At 41.3% G+C, this 15,458-nt stretch overlaps 1 protein-coding gene across 1 annotated transcript; it reads right to left on the bottom strand.

Moving 5' to 3' along the window:
• Positions 1 to 11,116: 11,116 nt before the first annotated feature.
• On the bottom strand, positions 11,117 to 15,249 carry LOC306767927 (zinc finger protein 703-like). Its single transcript, XM_079256099.1, has 2 exons — positions 14,839 to 15,249; positions 11,117 to 14,007 (listed from the first exon to the last, which is right to left on the bottom strand). Exons 1-2 carry the CDS (start codon positions 15,073 to 15,075, stop codon positions 12,478 to 12,480), a joined length of 1,767 nt encoding a protein of 588 aa, XP_079112225.1. The 5' UTR covers positions 15,076 to 15,249; the 3' UTR covers positions 11,117 to 12,477.
• Positions 15,250 to 15,458: the final 209 nt, after the last annotated feature.

Genomic DNA, 15,458 nt, shown 5'->3' with positions numbered 1-15,458 from the left:
AGTGAGCTATCTAGCATGTTGTGCTACGAACCAAACAGTTCCTTTGTTTGGGTCACTGAATGGTCAATTTACATTCACACTTAAAGTGAACTGCATCAGGGTTCACTTGCAAATGACCTGTGGTCTTCAAGTGGACCTGATTTCTCTTCTTTGGTCTGCAGTGCAAATGAGCATTCCCACTACTAAAAACAAAATGTACCCTCTGTAAAACCGGATCGGTTAATTTAAAATGAGTTAAACACCACAGGTGTGGATGCCCTCCTAGCTATGCAGTGTCCAAGAAAAGTTCCCTCAATGCTCCCTTTACGTATGTATGGTAAGTCCATTTCAAACGTTCTCAAACGTTCCACATAATCCCATGCAGGTTTCACATTAGCATGGTTGTTCAGCACAATAACCACTAGAGGGCAGTACAGATTTCTGACTTCACTTCCAAGTTCAGATAGCTGCGACCATGGCAACAGTGGAAGACATAATGGTAATGCACATTCTCAGAATGCAACATAAATAAATACAGCGCAGCAGACAACAATGACTTGTACTAAATACAATTGTTTTATTTTGTCTGGTTTTTTTTTGTGGCTTGCACCTGAGCTATTCTGTGTAACACTGCCCCCACAGTTTTCCAGTGGTACTGCTCTGTCTGATACATCTGGGTACTCATCAGCAATGACTGCAGAAGGCAAACAGAAGAATCTGTTTATAAGCGTGTTTAACATTAGGTAAAAAAAAACAGGACTTTTACCGCAATATCTTCATTTTCTTCTTTACTTTAATACACAAAATGTTACAAAATGTGATAAAACTTGTATATTTTAACATTTTTACAATGTTTATAAACTGTGTTCTGGCTTGCAATAGAGAGCAACATTGATCACCAGTGATTGTGTAGATAACATTTCTGCTTAAATATTTTACTGATAAGGGTGTAAATACATGTTGTCAATATAAATCATTTTTAACTGAATTAGCTGGTTTAGTTTTCAGACTCAAGGGTATATGCGTCAATATTGTCACACATTCATGGGTTATTACTCATGAGAGTTTTCTTTTTGTAACATGAGAAGTCTTGGCAGTATCTGTGTATATCCAAACTTCCTGTGAAGTTATGTGATCTACTTTCAGCTGGGACTCTTTAGTTACATGAAAACCCCTGACAAAACTAGTAGGTGGACCTTGAGCGAGAATGACTTAGTCAAACTGCTATTTCCGAGGTCAGTGATTATTGCTCACCCTCAAAACAGCAATTGCAACACAACTTTTCTGGTCTTTCAGCCCACATTCCCATGGCTGTAGGTCATATTTCAGACAAAAGAGAGTCCTTCATGTCAAATACATTCATTCTCCAAATACACAAAAAAATATGAAGAACTAAGTTGCCATCTTATTCTCGCCCCCATCTGTTGACATGATGTCACCCTGATCCACAGCTGCTTGTGTAATGATAAAAGCCAGTCAGGCTGCGAGACACTGAAACACTGTCTCATCATTCACAGCTACTAAATCATTGAGTGCAGGCACAAGACATCTGCTGAAAGCTGATTCCTTATCTGCCGTCCAGCATGATTTAAGGAACATCTGGAGTTTCTGAAGCCTTTGGCACAGTGCAAGCTGGAAAACCCACAAAGAAGACAAATTTTCTAGAATGCGTTGACACTTAAACTGTAGGCCAGGTGATCTATTGCAGCATGACATGCACTTTGAATGAATGTGCAGAGGAGGGAAACCAAAGGAAGATGTCTCCAGATTGCTTTTCATCAGACACTGACGTATTTAAGAAATATTTCTAAAAGGTAACCAAATTTGCGTAAATATATTAGTTTTGAAACTGTCCGTTGGCTAAGCCCAGTCCTACTACACGTGTTCTGCTTTATCTTCACATGGCATCTAGTTTGTCATCATTTTGGCAGTTTAATTTTGGCAGATGTTTTAACTTTTGAAACAAATAATGCTTGACTTTTGTAATTGAAAAAAAAGCATGTTCCACTGATTCTGTAAAAAAAAAAAAAAGGAAACTATTTTATCAAGGCGGAGTGTTTTAAATAGAAACTCACTTTAATAAACTCATCTTGACAGAAATTTGATGCAGAAAACTGAAAAACTTAAAAAATACAAACAGCTCACTCGTTGAACATCACTTAGCATCAGCCATGGACATAACCCCCGACCCTGATTCTCATTCTTAATCTTGAAGATAGGGAGCTGAGATCTGAAAGCTCACGGCTTTTGTTATGTTGCCATAACTAATCTATATAAATATCAGAAAAAGAGAATGAAAAGTTTAAAGTCACAAATGGATATTGTTAAACTTTGCACAAAAGTATGGAAATAGTTGGGGGTTTTTTTCTCTTTGTTGTAACCATGGTTGTTGGCAGTAAATCTCCTCCCACTGGAAAGCCTTTTTATTTCTCTATTAAACTGGAACACATTTGTGAAGAAATGGCATTTGTGGGATGAGAAACAGAATTAAGTATGTGGGTTTTACCCCGAAGAACTTGGTATTGACTTTTGTTTTGAGCATCTGTACCCCAGGTATTTAAACTCAGGTGCCTGATTAGCCATCGGAGGCTATTTCAATGCAGCAAGATCCTGGAATGACATTTTACAACCAGTAGTCTTCACAGCCTTGGACCAAATTCTATAGTCCAACAATGATCACCCCCACATAGTGGGCCTTATCAGATACAACTCCAGAATTTGGGAGTGGAGAGGATAGAATGACCTGATATTATGCAAAAGTTAAGCTAGCTAACATGTTTCAGGCAAAAAGTTAACAGTGTGTATCACAGTAAGACTCGAAATATCATTGTTTTTCATACAATCTTTAAAATTTTCCATTGAATCTACAGGAAGAATGTGTTAGGAATAATTAGAAATAACAATCAGCAGCTTTTTTTTTTACCTCCTCTAACCGCAGCTGGGAACCGTGTTGCAGTCACACATTTGCAGTGTTACTATTGTACTTTATTTTGTCTTTAAACAACATACGAAGTAAGTTGTCCAGGTTTTGTCCATTCTAATCTCCATTAAATCCAAAATGTTTCCTTAAGCTAGTCTTTAAACCAGATGACTTAATCTTACAATCTGTAACAGTAGCTCCAAGGCTAACAGCTAGCTTGTCTGGACACTTTTCTAAAGTGTCCGTGCAGCATGCATGACTTTAACCTTCCTGACACACTTTACAGCTGCGTTTCTGTCATTTAAATATCAGGTAAAATAATTGTTTTTGAACATTTATGAACCATAAGTGAATCGGCACATGTTTTATTGAGTTGCATCAATCAAATAGTAAATTGGCCCACACCAAATAAAAGCTGCTGGCAGGTGATCAAATTATTTTGATTATTTGTCTTTGTGGTGGCATCACTACATTTCCTTTTTAACAGTATGCCATGATCTCTGTCACCCTCATGCCACCTTGTAGTCTTTACCCCTTTTTGGCAGCAACTCATTTGGTTTAAGTTGGAGAAAAGCTCCAATGCCCTCTTAAAGATACACTAGAGAATTTTAGCCATTTTTCCCATCATGCCCCACCTATTGATGGCTAATTTGGAATCCATCTTGCATCCTATGTGACCCGTTAGCTCTCTCCAGCCAGCAAAAGACAATCTTACCATTACTTGCTTTGTCTCTCTTTTTTAATCTTTAGGTTTCTTTGCTGAATCAGCAATGTGTTTAAAACAGCCATTGTGTTTTCTGGCATGAAGCGAAAATCTGCTTCAATGTCACGTACCGTGACGGATTAAAAAAGTTGTATAGTGCGGTTTTTCAGTCTCGGGCCTCTGCTGGGCAGGAGCTCATAACAAATAAAGCTCACCACAAAAAAGATAAAGCTCACTACAAATCACTTAACATTACTTTATTTACATACTTATTTTACTTTGAGAGGCTTCCTTTTTGACTGATCCTGTGCACAACTTTATAGCATTACTTCTATTTCTATTTATACAGTCATTTAGCAGACGCTTTAATCCAAAGCGACTTACATAAGAGAGTGAGAACAACACAAGCACAAAATCAAACAGTAGAGGACATCATTGGAAGGTGCTAGTGGACGGCTGCAAGTCCATTTGGATGCAGGGGTTGACAAGTGGTGCAACAAGCTTCTTTTTTCTTTGTTTGTTTCATCTTCCCTCTCCACAATATTCCCTGTGTCAAAATACAAATAATGAATACCACATGATTTGTTGCAAAGAATTGGGCTAAGTTCTCCAACTCATCTGACAAATATAGTTAATCTAAGTGCGGAAGTGCTTATTGAAGAGCTGAGTCTTCAGCTTACTCTCTGCAGAACGGACAGAGTTTGGGAGATCATTCCACCATTGTGGCACAACTGAGGAAAAAAGTCTGGCTAGTGATTTAGCCCCACATAGTGGTGGTAGCATGAGGCATCTTTCATTGGTAGAGCGTAGCTGTCGAGAGGGAATGTAGCTCTGAATTAAGGAGTGAAGGTAGACAGGAGCTGTTGGAGTTATTGTTTTGTAAGCCAGAAGCAACGCTTTGAATTTGATGCGTGCTGCGACCGGAAGCCAGTGAAGTGTGATTAGCAGCGGAGTAGCATGAGCCCATTTGGGTTGGTAGGAGACATTCTTCAACATGACTACCATTACTTGATGGTAACTTTATGCATGTACTAGTATCATTGGCTGATCTTTTTTTTTTAAAAGGAAAAAAATCTTTTAGAGTCCTGCTTAAAGTATAGAAATATTTTCAAAACTATGGTTTTCTTTTCTGTGAATATATGACATGATTTGTGGTTTTTTTTAACATTTTAACTATGAAAGCTGAGAGTAGCCAAGTTATTTTTTTTAAAGATTAAGGCAGATATTACCAGGAAGTGAACTGAATGACACATGCGGTGCTAACTGCTAATTTTAAATTTACCTTCATTGAATTATGATCTTGTGAAAACAAACCTAACCATTTACATTTAGTCATTAATTTGAAAAAATTCAGGCTGAAATGAGAAAGAAATTTTAACATATTATCCGATGAAAACGAGCTTTGTGATCTTCTCTAACTTTGTAAACAAGACAGATGCACATGATGTTAGCAAGTTTAGCTAATCCAACAAGGACTAGTCGCAGATTTTAGCTGTAACTCTTAGGCTGACTTGAGTAAACACTAATTGTTTTCAAATCTTTAAAAATAGATTGTTTTGTAATTTAGCTAAATTTAGATAGCCACAAATCTTTTAATTTTGTCAACCATCTACAATTAAATCAGCATGCTAATATCTCACAAGCTAATAAGAGATTTGTTTGTTGATCCCTTTGTGCTTGGTTTTTCTTTTTTTCTCATTTTTAAAGGTATACAATTATATTGCATAAAAAGATTTATCTACATATTTTTTAAAACTTTCACACATTTTTGGTTGCAATGTGTTTATCAATCAAATTGTTTGGCATTTGCAGCATGCGATAACCTCACAAAGTCATCATGTAAATCTTTTTTCTGTGTGTCCCACATAACGCGTGTAATACAGCTGTTTGTAATTCATACAGGTATGTTTTCAACTCATTTGTTTACTTGTTAGAAAGGTCAACAATACAGTCAAATCCTGAAACTGTCAAAGATGAAATAGATATATGCCAAAACAATATTGTTAATTTAGGCTAAGTTGTTATACAAAACCTTTTGAAAGAACCTTTATTATTTATAGTAATATTTTAAAGCATTAAGGATGTTTTGTTGACTGAATACACACACAAAGTTAGTGGCAGAGATCAGGTCTGCTGGTCAGACTAAACAACAGCATTTGAGTGGATTTGCTCTCCCTCATTAATCATCCTGACAGCCTGAAAAACAACATTTCCTCCTTAATGACTGTATTTGAGTAATCATGTCTGCTTATTTCCATGCAAGCTTCTCTTTCTCCATCTACTTTGTATTCTCCCTCCCTCTGCCTTTCTATAATTCTGTTGCTATGTGCGTGTGTGTGTGTGTGTGTGTGTGTGTGTGTGTAAATTTTGGAGTCTTTTTCTTTGGCCTCCCAAGTCTGAGGAATGGCGTCTGCAATGGGTCACGCTTGCCAATTACAGCGAACTTCGTTGTGAAGAGGGTGAAAAACCAGAAGGAATGGGAGAATGTGGTGGTGAGGATGCAGATGCGGAAAGCAGAGGATGGTGTCACCCCATAGCCCCCCTTGCATGTGGCTAACCCACCGGCAGCCGCTGCTGGCCTCCAGGCCTCCGCTGGTCACTGCCAAAGCACGTTTCTCCGTTAAGCACCGGTTCTGTGATGCATGAGAGCTGACAACTGAGCTTGGAGCTCTCATGGTGCAGGCAGATCAAAACCAGCTGGGGCCATGCACATTAGAAGAGAAACCATAATTACATTTGCCCTCTTGTACACCACTAAAATCCCTCTGTTGACTCTTTTTCCTTAGAAATGACACAATGAAGGAGAGATGAGGAAAATCTTGTTCCGTTTTTAGAAATAAAAATACCTGTTCAAGTGCAGGCTAATTTATTGTTGGATGTGGGTAATTTAATACACGAGCGGCATAATGGATGAGCTCGGTTTGACAGCGGCTTTGTGGAGTGTTTTTCTGTAAGCGAGAAAAGTGTATTTTCAACATTTCTCCCCTGCCTGTGGGTGGATGTAAGTGATGGGTTTATGGCGGTTTAGAACATCAGTATAGCCTGGCTGACATCTGTGTCCGCTTTATTTTTGGACCACTTGAAAAGCACTCATAGTAGGATGATGGATGAAGTGATAAAGTTGGAGAGAGGACAAAATGAAAGCAGAGGAGTCCATTTCTGGGAAGCAGTTTGCGAGCTGTAACTCAAAGAGAAGTCAGAGAAAATACCCGGGCAGATGTTTGTAATTTGTGACTACGCCTAATGATTGTAATAATCTCTAAGAGCAAAAGGAAAAACTACAGAAATACTTCTAAAAGCAAAAAATTAGTCATGAAAAATGACATATTCAGGGACATCTTTTAAATCTAACCCCTTTTTCTTTTACACTGGTTCAAGCTAATTGAGAGGTTAAGGGCTTGTCATGAAATGAAGGAGCAGCTCCACAGTCTGTCATCATTAATCACTGGTGCTGTCAGGCTGCACTAAGGACTCACTCAGACCAACCAGGCAAACAGAGCCACACCACAGGACTTTTAATGTAACGCAGCAGGATATCACCATACTTTGGATGCAATTTTACCGAAAAAATTTTGGAAAAATTGCAGCATTAACCAAAAGATTAAAGCCACACTACGGTATGCAAAGAATAAATCCCCAACCCCATGGTTCACTGGAGAAAACTGGGTGGGAAAGAGCGAATGAGTAACCTCCAGCTCTTCCATCAACAGTTGTTGGGTTGTCTTTGAGCAGGACATTTGCTTCAAACAAAAGAAAGTGTTGGTGAAAAACAGCATGAATGATGAGTTGACTGAACTCTTTTATAAAGGAAAGTCTGAAGGAAAAAGGCCGGAAGGAGTCGGAGAGAGAGAGAGTTAATGAAAACAAAAAGAAGCCACAGATCCTGGCTGCATGCATGTGTGAAATGATTAAACATCACTGTTCACTATGAATACCAGATCCTCCCAGTCGAACGTTGGTCCACATCTCCAAAATGCTGTCAGGTCACCTTTATTTATATTTAAAACAACCAAAGTTGACCAAAGTGTTTCATGGAATGAGTACAACAGAAATGCATCATAAAAATAACAGTGAAATCTACAGGGAGGTCACGATTGCTCAACTCCAAAGCCGTAGCGTATGAGACTGCATCTCATTCCTTGGCTGCCATTTTCTGTCGGGAATTGTTACCCGCAAACAATAAAGCGTGTAAGGTGAGAGTGAAGTGAAAAGCGAGGAGCTGCGAATGAGAAGGAGGTACAAAGACCGGGAAACATTGTGCTGGATGAGTTTCAACGTGGATCTTTTGCATGAAGGTCAATAAAGTAGAGCTTCTGCCAACTCCTCCTTGTCCGTTATGAGTGTTCAAACTAAATATACAAAACACAGAAAGTGAATGTTGTGTTGTAGGAACACATGAGAAGGTGCCGAGGATAAAATTTTAGCTGCGGCTGTTAAATGACTAGCAAATGACCAGAGCAGAATATCATCTGTAGCTACACACATTGTGAAAAAACCACTCTGACACATTAAAACAAGAATTTTAAAACATGATTATTATAAAGAATTTTGGAAATCAACAAGATGTACAAAATACAAGTGAAAATATTCCCTCCAATATACCTTCAAGTACGGAAATGCACAGAAAAATTTGACTTCTTTTCTCGTTTTTGGTAAATTATTTGCTTCCAAATGAACAGAACAAATCAGAAATGTCTGAAAATGTATAAAAGAATATAATTTCTAGAATTTCACACTAGAGATTAATGAAGTATTTTACATTTTTCTTTTATTTTTTTAATGAATTTTCATTAAATTGACAACCTGTACCAATTCACTGGCTACAAACATTGGTCAATGCTCCGAATCCTTTCTGCTCATATGTGTTTTTATCGGAGTGACTCTTTAACCACTTTTTTTTTACTTTTAGCATCTTTATTTGTATCTTGTATATTTGTATCTATATTTGTATGTTTCTTCCCAGATAGATTTACAAAAAAAAAAAAATCCATGGATTATACAGAAATAACTGGGAATCAGGATACAGCGATGCATCCAGCAGCTTCATATCTCTGACATGATTCAGTAACTAACAGCATGGATGAAAGTGAAGCAGACAGCACTGCAGACAGATCAGATTCAGAGCCGTAAGGTAATCCTTGACCTTGGCTTTTCTTAACCAAACTGTTGATGTTGGCTCTAAAAACACTTGCTGAGGAATGCATTGTATCAGTGTTTGTTTTCACTGTAGTTTTCTTTAATATGTTCAGTCAGAAAGGTTTGAACTTCTTCAAATGATATTGTAACGCGAGGCTCGCTCAGCCTGAAAACAGCTGCTGGAATTGTTCTTTAAATGTTGCTTTATACTTTCTTAACAAAAGTATTCTTCAGTTCTTCAGTAAAGATTGTGTGTAAACATCTGTGACCTTGTGGCTGGGTCATAAGTGATGAGTTGCTACGGTAACTTATCTGAAGACATGAAGTCTCCAGATAAAAACACAGATTTTTGTCCAGTTATAAAACATCTTTCTAAAATGTAAGTAATGTGACTATAAGAGAAGGACCAGAAATTAAATTTTAAAAAAAACAAAAAAACAACACAGTCTGGATATTATATTTGTGAAATGCCTGTTGCTGAAATTTACATTTCTGAGGCAACGGACCCAAAAATACCACAACACCGCCAGGACTTGTGCATCTGGTCATAGTTCATCTCAGTGACAAGGATTAACAATCAAAGTTTTTACACAGATTTCACCACCTGAGGCTGCAACAACTTCTCCACAGTCCAGAGTCTGATTTAAACCTTTATATTTGAGCTTCATCTATGTATTCAGACTTTCCTGTTGTTGCTCAGCGAATGAATATGCAGCAAGATTAGAGCCTGAGCAAAGACAGCTGGGTTTTATGTTTAAAAATATTCCAGCTCTTATTGCTCCAGAGGAAAATTAATTGGATTAAATGACATTTTAAAGCCTGATATTTCAAAATGATCTTTATAATTCTGTATAGGCAGAAGATTAAATTAAAGGTGATGAGGTGTTGAAACGATCCACAACTCCGCGCCTCCCCTTCAGCAAAAAGAAAAATGCAAGCAGTTCCAGATTGTCATTTTTCATTTCACTCAGTTATCATGATCCAAAACATTATTTACATCAAAGTGTCGGATCTGCAAACTAATGTCCCAGATGAAGAGAAGAAAACAGATGTTTCCTTGTGATTCAACTTAAAAACAAACAGGTAATACTGGTCACCAACAGGTGGCATCCCAGTCCAGCTCTATAGTCCCGCTGCTGCTGGCAACACAGCCATCAACTGAGCTGAGTTCAGTAAAAAGAAAACAACAACCTGCAAAACAACCTTAAAATATTCTCAACTTCAGGTCTGGCGGTGATGGAGACAAGTGTCACCTCGTGGTATCAGCTGCCAGCTCATCTCCAAGACTTAATAAACTAAGTGCATCTGTTTTCTGGGTGATATTTGGCAACATGAAACCTCCAGAGTTGGCCTACAAGATGTCATGTCCTCCTGCTGAACTCAGACAGCCCATAACTGCATCTTAGACCACAGAAATAGGAGCGCTGTCTCCGGTTACAGCAGCCCCAGCCTGTTTTGACCCTTCTGGGTCCCTTGTCAGAGTTGTGAGTGACAAGCGAGGGTCATTTGTTTTACCTCACCGCGTGTCACAGTGTCATATTGCTAGGAAATAGCATATAACCGCTGCCAATCATGCAGCAGCCTTGGTAACTTGAGCGACTGACGGAACACCTATAGGAAGCAGCTCCGATGCTTATCGGGTTCCTACAGTATGTATGCATTACGTTCCTACAGGTTTGACTGTCACACCGAATCCAACGGCTTTAAATCTGGGGGCTTTTGCTTCCAGCTGACAAGGCTGCAGCTCAGCGACAAGGCTGCAGCTCAGCGACGAGCTCGCCGTTGACAGTAAAGCACACCTAAAGTCATCAATCAAGGGATTCTTTCATGGTAAAAATAGCTGCTTGCAAACATCCGGATCACTGTCAAAAGCTTAGCTGACAAAAGTTTACATCTTCCCATCACCACGTAATTTGTGTTCCTTTTGAAGACGGAGAGATAGAAACTGGTCGGACTGGTGAGGGAACTATTTTTACGTGTTACTTGACGGTGCTTTCCTGACAGAGGAAGGATTGTCTGCAAAAAGGTCTTGTTGTTAATGAAGAAATTCCACCTGCCAGTAAATCAGGTTGTGTTTGTGTGCATTTCTGACAGCAACAATGTGGTGCCTCTCAACAGGCCGACCTCCATGAACCTAAAATAACAGATTAACAAAAACATTTCAACATCTTAAGTTTTTCTTGGCAACTATTTACCTTATAAATCTGTTCAGACATGAGTGAAGACTTCTAGCTCTGGTTGTGTCACTTGCAGCTGCATCAGAAATGAAGACAACAGAGTCCACATCGTCAGTGGGATTTATTTAACAAAATATGACCCCCCCCTCCCTCCCTCCCAACCCCCCACCTTCTCACTGGATCCCAACACAGGGCGTTCCAATATTACAAAAAAATATCACATCTCAGTTTAATTGAATTTGCAGTGAAAATAAAGAGTCGTAGAAGCTGAGAGCGAGACGCAATGTCAACATTCGATCCAGAAGAAGTGTTAAGTCACATTTTCAGCACCTGTCATGTGGCTTCCAACATGTCTGGCCACAGGGAAAATACACGTTAAGCATTAAAGTCAGACATCCCGCTTCAAATAAATACAACTTCTCAGTAGGAATAAGCAAAAGAAAGATCACAAAGGCTGGGGCGGGTTTGGAGTGGATGCTGTCCGGAGCTTCAAAAAAAAAGCAACTGGAGGCCAGAAGCTGCAGCTTACAGCCACCAGTCACACGCTGCTGCTTTTTTTTTTTTTCTTTTTTTTCCCTGCACTAAATCACCACCAATTGATGAGAGAAACCTCTGCGTTTAAGAGCTTTTTACGTCCAACCATCAATTAGCTGAAAGAGACCACCTCAGGGCGGTCTGCTGCAGATGCATCCCAGCAAGAGCCACACGTCCTCCGAACCTTCAGAGAGCAGACCGGTTCAAAATCCCATCGAGTGAAATCAAAGTGAGAAGATTTGGGGTAAAAAGAAATGAATCCAGAGCCTGCATGCTCGTCCCAGCTCAAACTGAGTTTTGTCCTCAGGAAGGCAGCAAACCTGCCACATTTGAACTGGAAAATAGTAAAAGTTGATTTTTTTTTTTTTTTTTTAGGTAACTGCTTATTGGCTTTCTGGCTGAGAAAAGTGACACTACTGTCATGGCTGCCAGCTAAACACAAAACTACAGCTAGTTAGCTTAGCATGAAGAGTGGAAATAAACAGTTAACTTCACAAGTGAACATATGGGAAAATTTAAAAAAAAAAAAAGTCACTCTAAAGAGGAAACTGTGCATTATTTTTTTTCCTTCCCACTGTCGCTGCATGCATGCTCAGGATGGGGGATTGGATCGAAGTCATGACTCGATGTAATCAGTTGGTTTCTATTATAGGATATGTATGAATTGGCTCGAAATGGTGTGTATGTTGATTCGTGTATGTAAATAAAGCTGAATTGAACTGAATTATTTCTTAGCTTGAGTATTGATTGGCTGCATAAAAACCAGTCCTCAAATAGAGGAAAATTGCGTTTACATCCTTATCAAACAATATTTAACATCTGGATTAATCTGCTTTGCAAAGGAGCCCGACTAGCAGTTTCCTCGCTTATATCCTCTTCATGCTAAGCTAAGCCAACTAGCTGCAGTTTCACATTTAGGAGACATGAGAGCGGTATCAACCCTCTCATCTCCCTCTCTGCCAGAAAGCAAACAGGCAAAACTCCAAAAGTGTCGAGCCGTTCCTATAAACATGAAAGTACATGGTGTTTTACTGGTATCCAAGAGCTGCAGCAGATCCAAGTCTTTGACTGTAGAGAGCGTAGTGAGGGTAGTATGGACCTGTGGTGGGCAGAGAGTGCAGGGAGATGGATGAGGGTCCAGATGGGAGGTGGACTTTACTGTAGGGATGATAGCGAGCTAAACCCAGGCTGGGGGGAGCCCTGAGAGACAGAGAGCTGGGCATGGAGCCTGGGCTGCTCTGGTGCGGGAGGTGAAGGTGGCAGGAAGCGGGTCCAGCGGAGGAAACGGAGAGTAGCTTGCTGTCCATGCCCACAGGCAGAGTCGTGTGGGTGCGGAGGTGAGCCAGCAGTTCGTCTGACGTAGCGAAACGCTTGTCGCACGGCCCTCCGGCTGATACCCAGTTGCAGGCGTGAGGCAGGGGGTCGTTGGGGAGCATGAAGCCGTACGTGTAGAGTGGATGTGAGAGGGAGGAGGACACGCTGGATGACAGGGAGCTTTGGTGAATGGAGTGGAGCGGGTGGGAGGGGTACACCAGCGGGAAGCTGGATTTGAGGGTGGAGGAAGGGTCATGGATGCAGGAGTTGCAGTTGCTTCCACCAAGATGGGATACGCTTGGGTAGCTAAGACAGTAGGGGTCCCTGCATAAACCCTGCATGAAGGAGGGAGGGGAGGCACCTGTGAGGGGGCTGGAGCTCGGGTGCTTTCCTCCTATACCGCCCACGCTGAGGCTGGACTTGGATGGGTCCAAACCTGGAACAAACTGGGATGGGTAACCTGCGTAGCCCCCCATTACAGATCCGTGGTAGCCCATATTAGAGGAGGGCAGGGGGAAGAGCGGTTGGCTGGTCTTATAGGGGGAGATTGGTGTAATGTGTCCAGGGCCGAGGCTCGGCTGGGTGCACTCGGGTTTACCTCCATCGTGGTTGGAGCCGCCGTCGGAGCTGCTGTTGCTGCAGTTGGTGCTGGCTCGAGCGTGGCTGGAGTTGGCATGGTGCGGACTTTCCAAGCCAGCCTTGTTCACATCAGCGTCTCTTTTGGGGTGAGCGTTGTTGCCGCTTCCGGTGCTGGTAGGACTGCTCTGCTCGTGTGCAGGATCCCCACTGGGTGTCTGGGACTGCAGACTGGACGGTCCAACGGGAGACTGGCTCTGCTTCTGCTGAGCGTGTCCTGGAGGGGTGCTGCTGCCTCTGGAGCCAGGTGAAGCAGCGCGGGGCGGGTAAGACTGCTGGGCACCGGTCGAATTTCCATTAGTGGTGGCGTTATTGCTGCTGGGTACCCTGAACCCGGCTTTATCGCTGCTAGAGCTGCTGCTGCTGCTGGAGACACCATCTCTACGACCTTCTCCGCTGCCTTTGTTGAAGGGTTTGAAGCTGGATTTGTCCTCCAGGGAGGGGCGGTGCTCCCCCAGCTTTAGATTGGACGTGGATGAACGACTGCTGGACTCCTTGTCCCCCTGGGTGCAGGAGGAGCCCAGCTTGGAGGAAGATGGAGGGTCAGGTTTACCAATCTGTGAGCAAGTCTGAGCCAGCAAGGCCAGGGGACTCTTCTTAGCATCCAACTGCAACAAAGTCAGAGAATCAGATTAACTTTTAAAGCTCATTCGCTTTCATACTAAAAATGTTTTGCAACTTACTGAGAAAAACAACTAACTAGGCAGTATACAGTGGCTATATATACTCATCCAGGCTTTTGCCGTTGAAAAATAATAGAATAAAATGGAAGATAAAAGCCAGATGTAGCTTCTCAGAGACCAAAAGCCTCGAACAAAAAGGGAAATATTCAACACTTACAAATGAAACGGTAAAAAAAGCAAATAATTGCTTGCTTTTCTGTCAATCTGTCTTAGCAAAGAGAGTCTGCCCTTCAGGTTTGGGTTCAAACAAAAGCTAACGTGAAGAATTCACCGCTGGCTCTGTAAAGTTATCAAGGTCCCCCCCCCCCCCTTTTTTTTGGCAAGTCATGCGCAAAAAAGAGACTTAATCCTCCATGAAAATCCTCCGTTGCAGAACTACTTCAGAAAAAAAGAATTTAACTCAGCCTACAGGAGGAAAAAGCTGAAAAACGACTCCACTCACTTAGTCAACTATTTGCTTTTCAAATCCAATAATATTCATCAATTGTGATTTCTGTGCTTGTTGTCTTGATTGAAACCCAGTGATCAGTTATGTCATTTGTATGGTTTCAAGGCAAAGCAGAGCAAAGGAGTCTCAAAAGGAGTAAAAGAAAAGCTCAAATCAAAACAAGTGATTTGTCCAAACCAAACCAAAGTCTCCAAATGCCATAACTGATTTTTTTTCTTTTTTTTTTTTTTATCTCTCCCCCCTCCCAGAAGCAACGATTCAGGTCTTAAATGGGGTTAAAGTAAAAAAAAAAAAAAAAAAATAAATACCTCGATGCTCACTGGTGCAGACGTGAGAGGTTGTAAATATTCCGGGTGTAGCAAGTGTCCAGTGTGCGCAGTCAACATCTTGAGGACTCGGATAGGAAGCCGCTTTGCCTGCCGAAGTGGGTCCTGGGGGGTCAACACAGACACCGCGGCACCAGGACGGGAGTTTTTGGAGTCCTCACTGAGCTCTATCCGCTGACAAACTCGATCCGCAGCTGATCCTGGAGGCTGATATTTCATTGGAGATAAAGCGACGCGTTTTCGGCTGTTGGTTCGTCCAGAGACGCGAAGCGGAACAAATATAATCCAAGCGGACAGAAACGCCGCGGAGCGACGTGAAAAGTCCCGCAGGACGCAGAAGCCGCTTCCTCCAGGTGCGCTACTTGGTTTGAAGCATCATTCCCGACGCGGATCCCTCTCCAAATTTTAATCAAACCTCAACAACAACAACAACAACAAAAAAAAAAAAAAAAAAAAAAAAAAAGTAAAAAAAAAAAGGGGGGGGGGGGGTCCATTAAAGTGTCAAGCAGCGTGTTTTTCTGTGGAGGTGGAAAGTAGCGGAGGAGAGTTTGTAGAATCCGACCGAGCAGAGGAAATGTTCCAGTGGGTTTCTTCCGTCCGGA

This window comes from Telmatherina bonti (assembly GCF_933228915.1).
Source record: "Telmatherina bonti genome assembly, chromosome: 17".
NCBI lineage: Eukaryota > Metazoa > Chordata > Actinopteri > Atheriniformes > Telmatherinidae > Telmatherina > Telmatherina bonti.
The sequence above is the reverse complement of the archived record's forward strand: the minus strand, read 5'-3'. Positions and strand labels throughout refer to the sequence as shown.

Bases quoted from the DNA above. Each gene is read 5' to 3' on its own strand.
- LOC306767927 (XM_079256099.1), bottom strand. From the start codon at position 15,075: ATGAAATATCAGCCTCCAGGATCAGCTGCGGATCGAGTTTGTCAGCGG. The intron at 14,008-14,838 runs GTATTTATTTTT...ACTTTGTTGCAG, and splicing joins CTGCACCAGTGAGCATCGAG to TTGGATGCTAAGAAGAGTCC.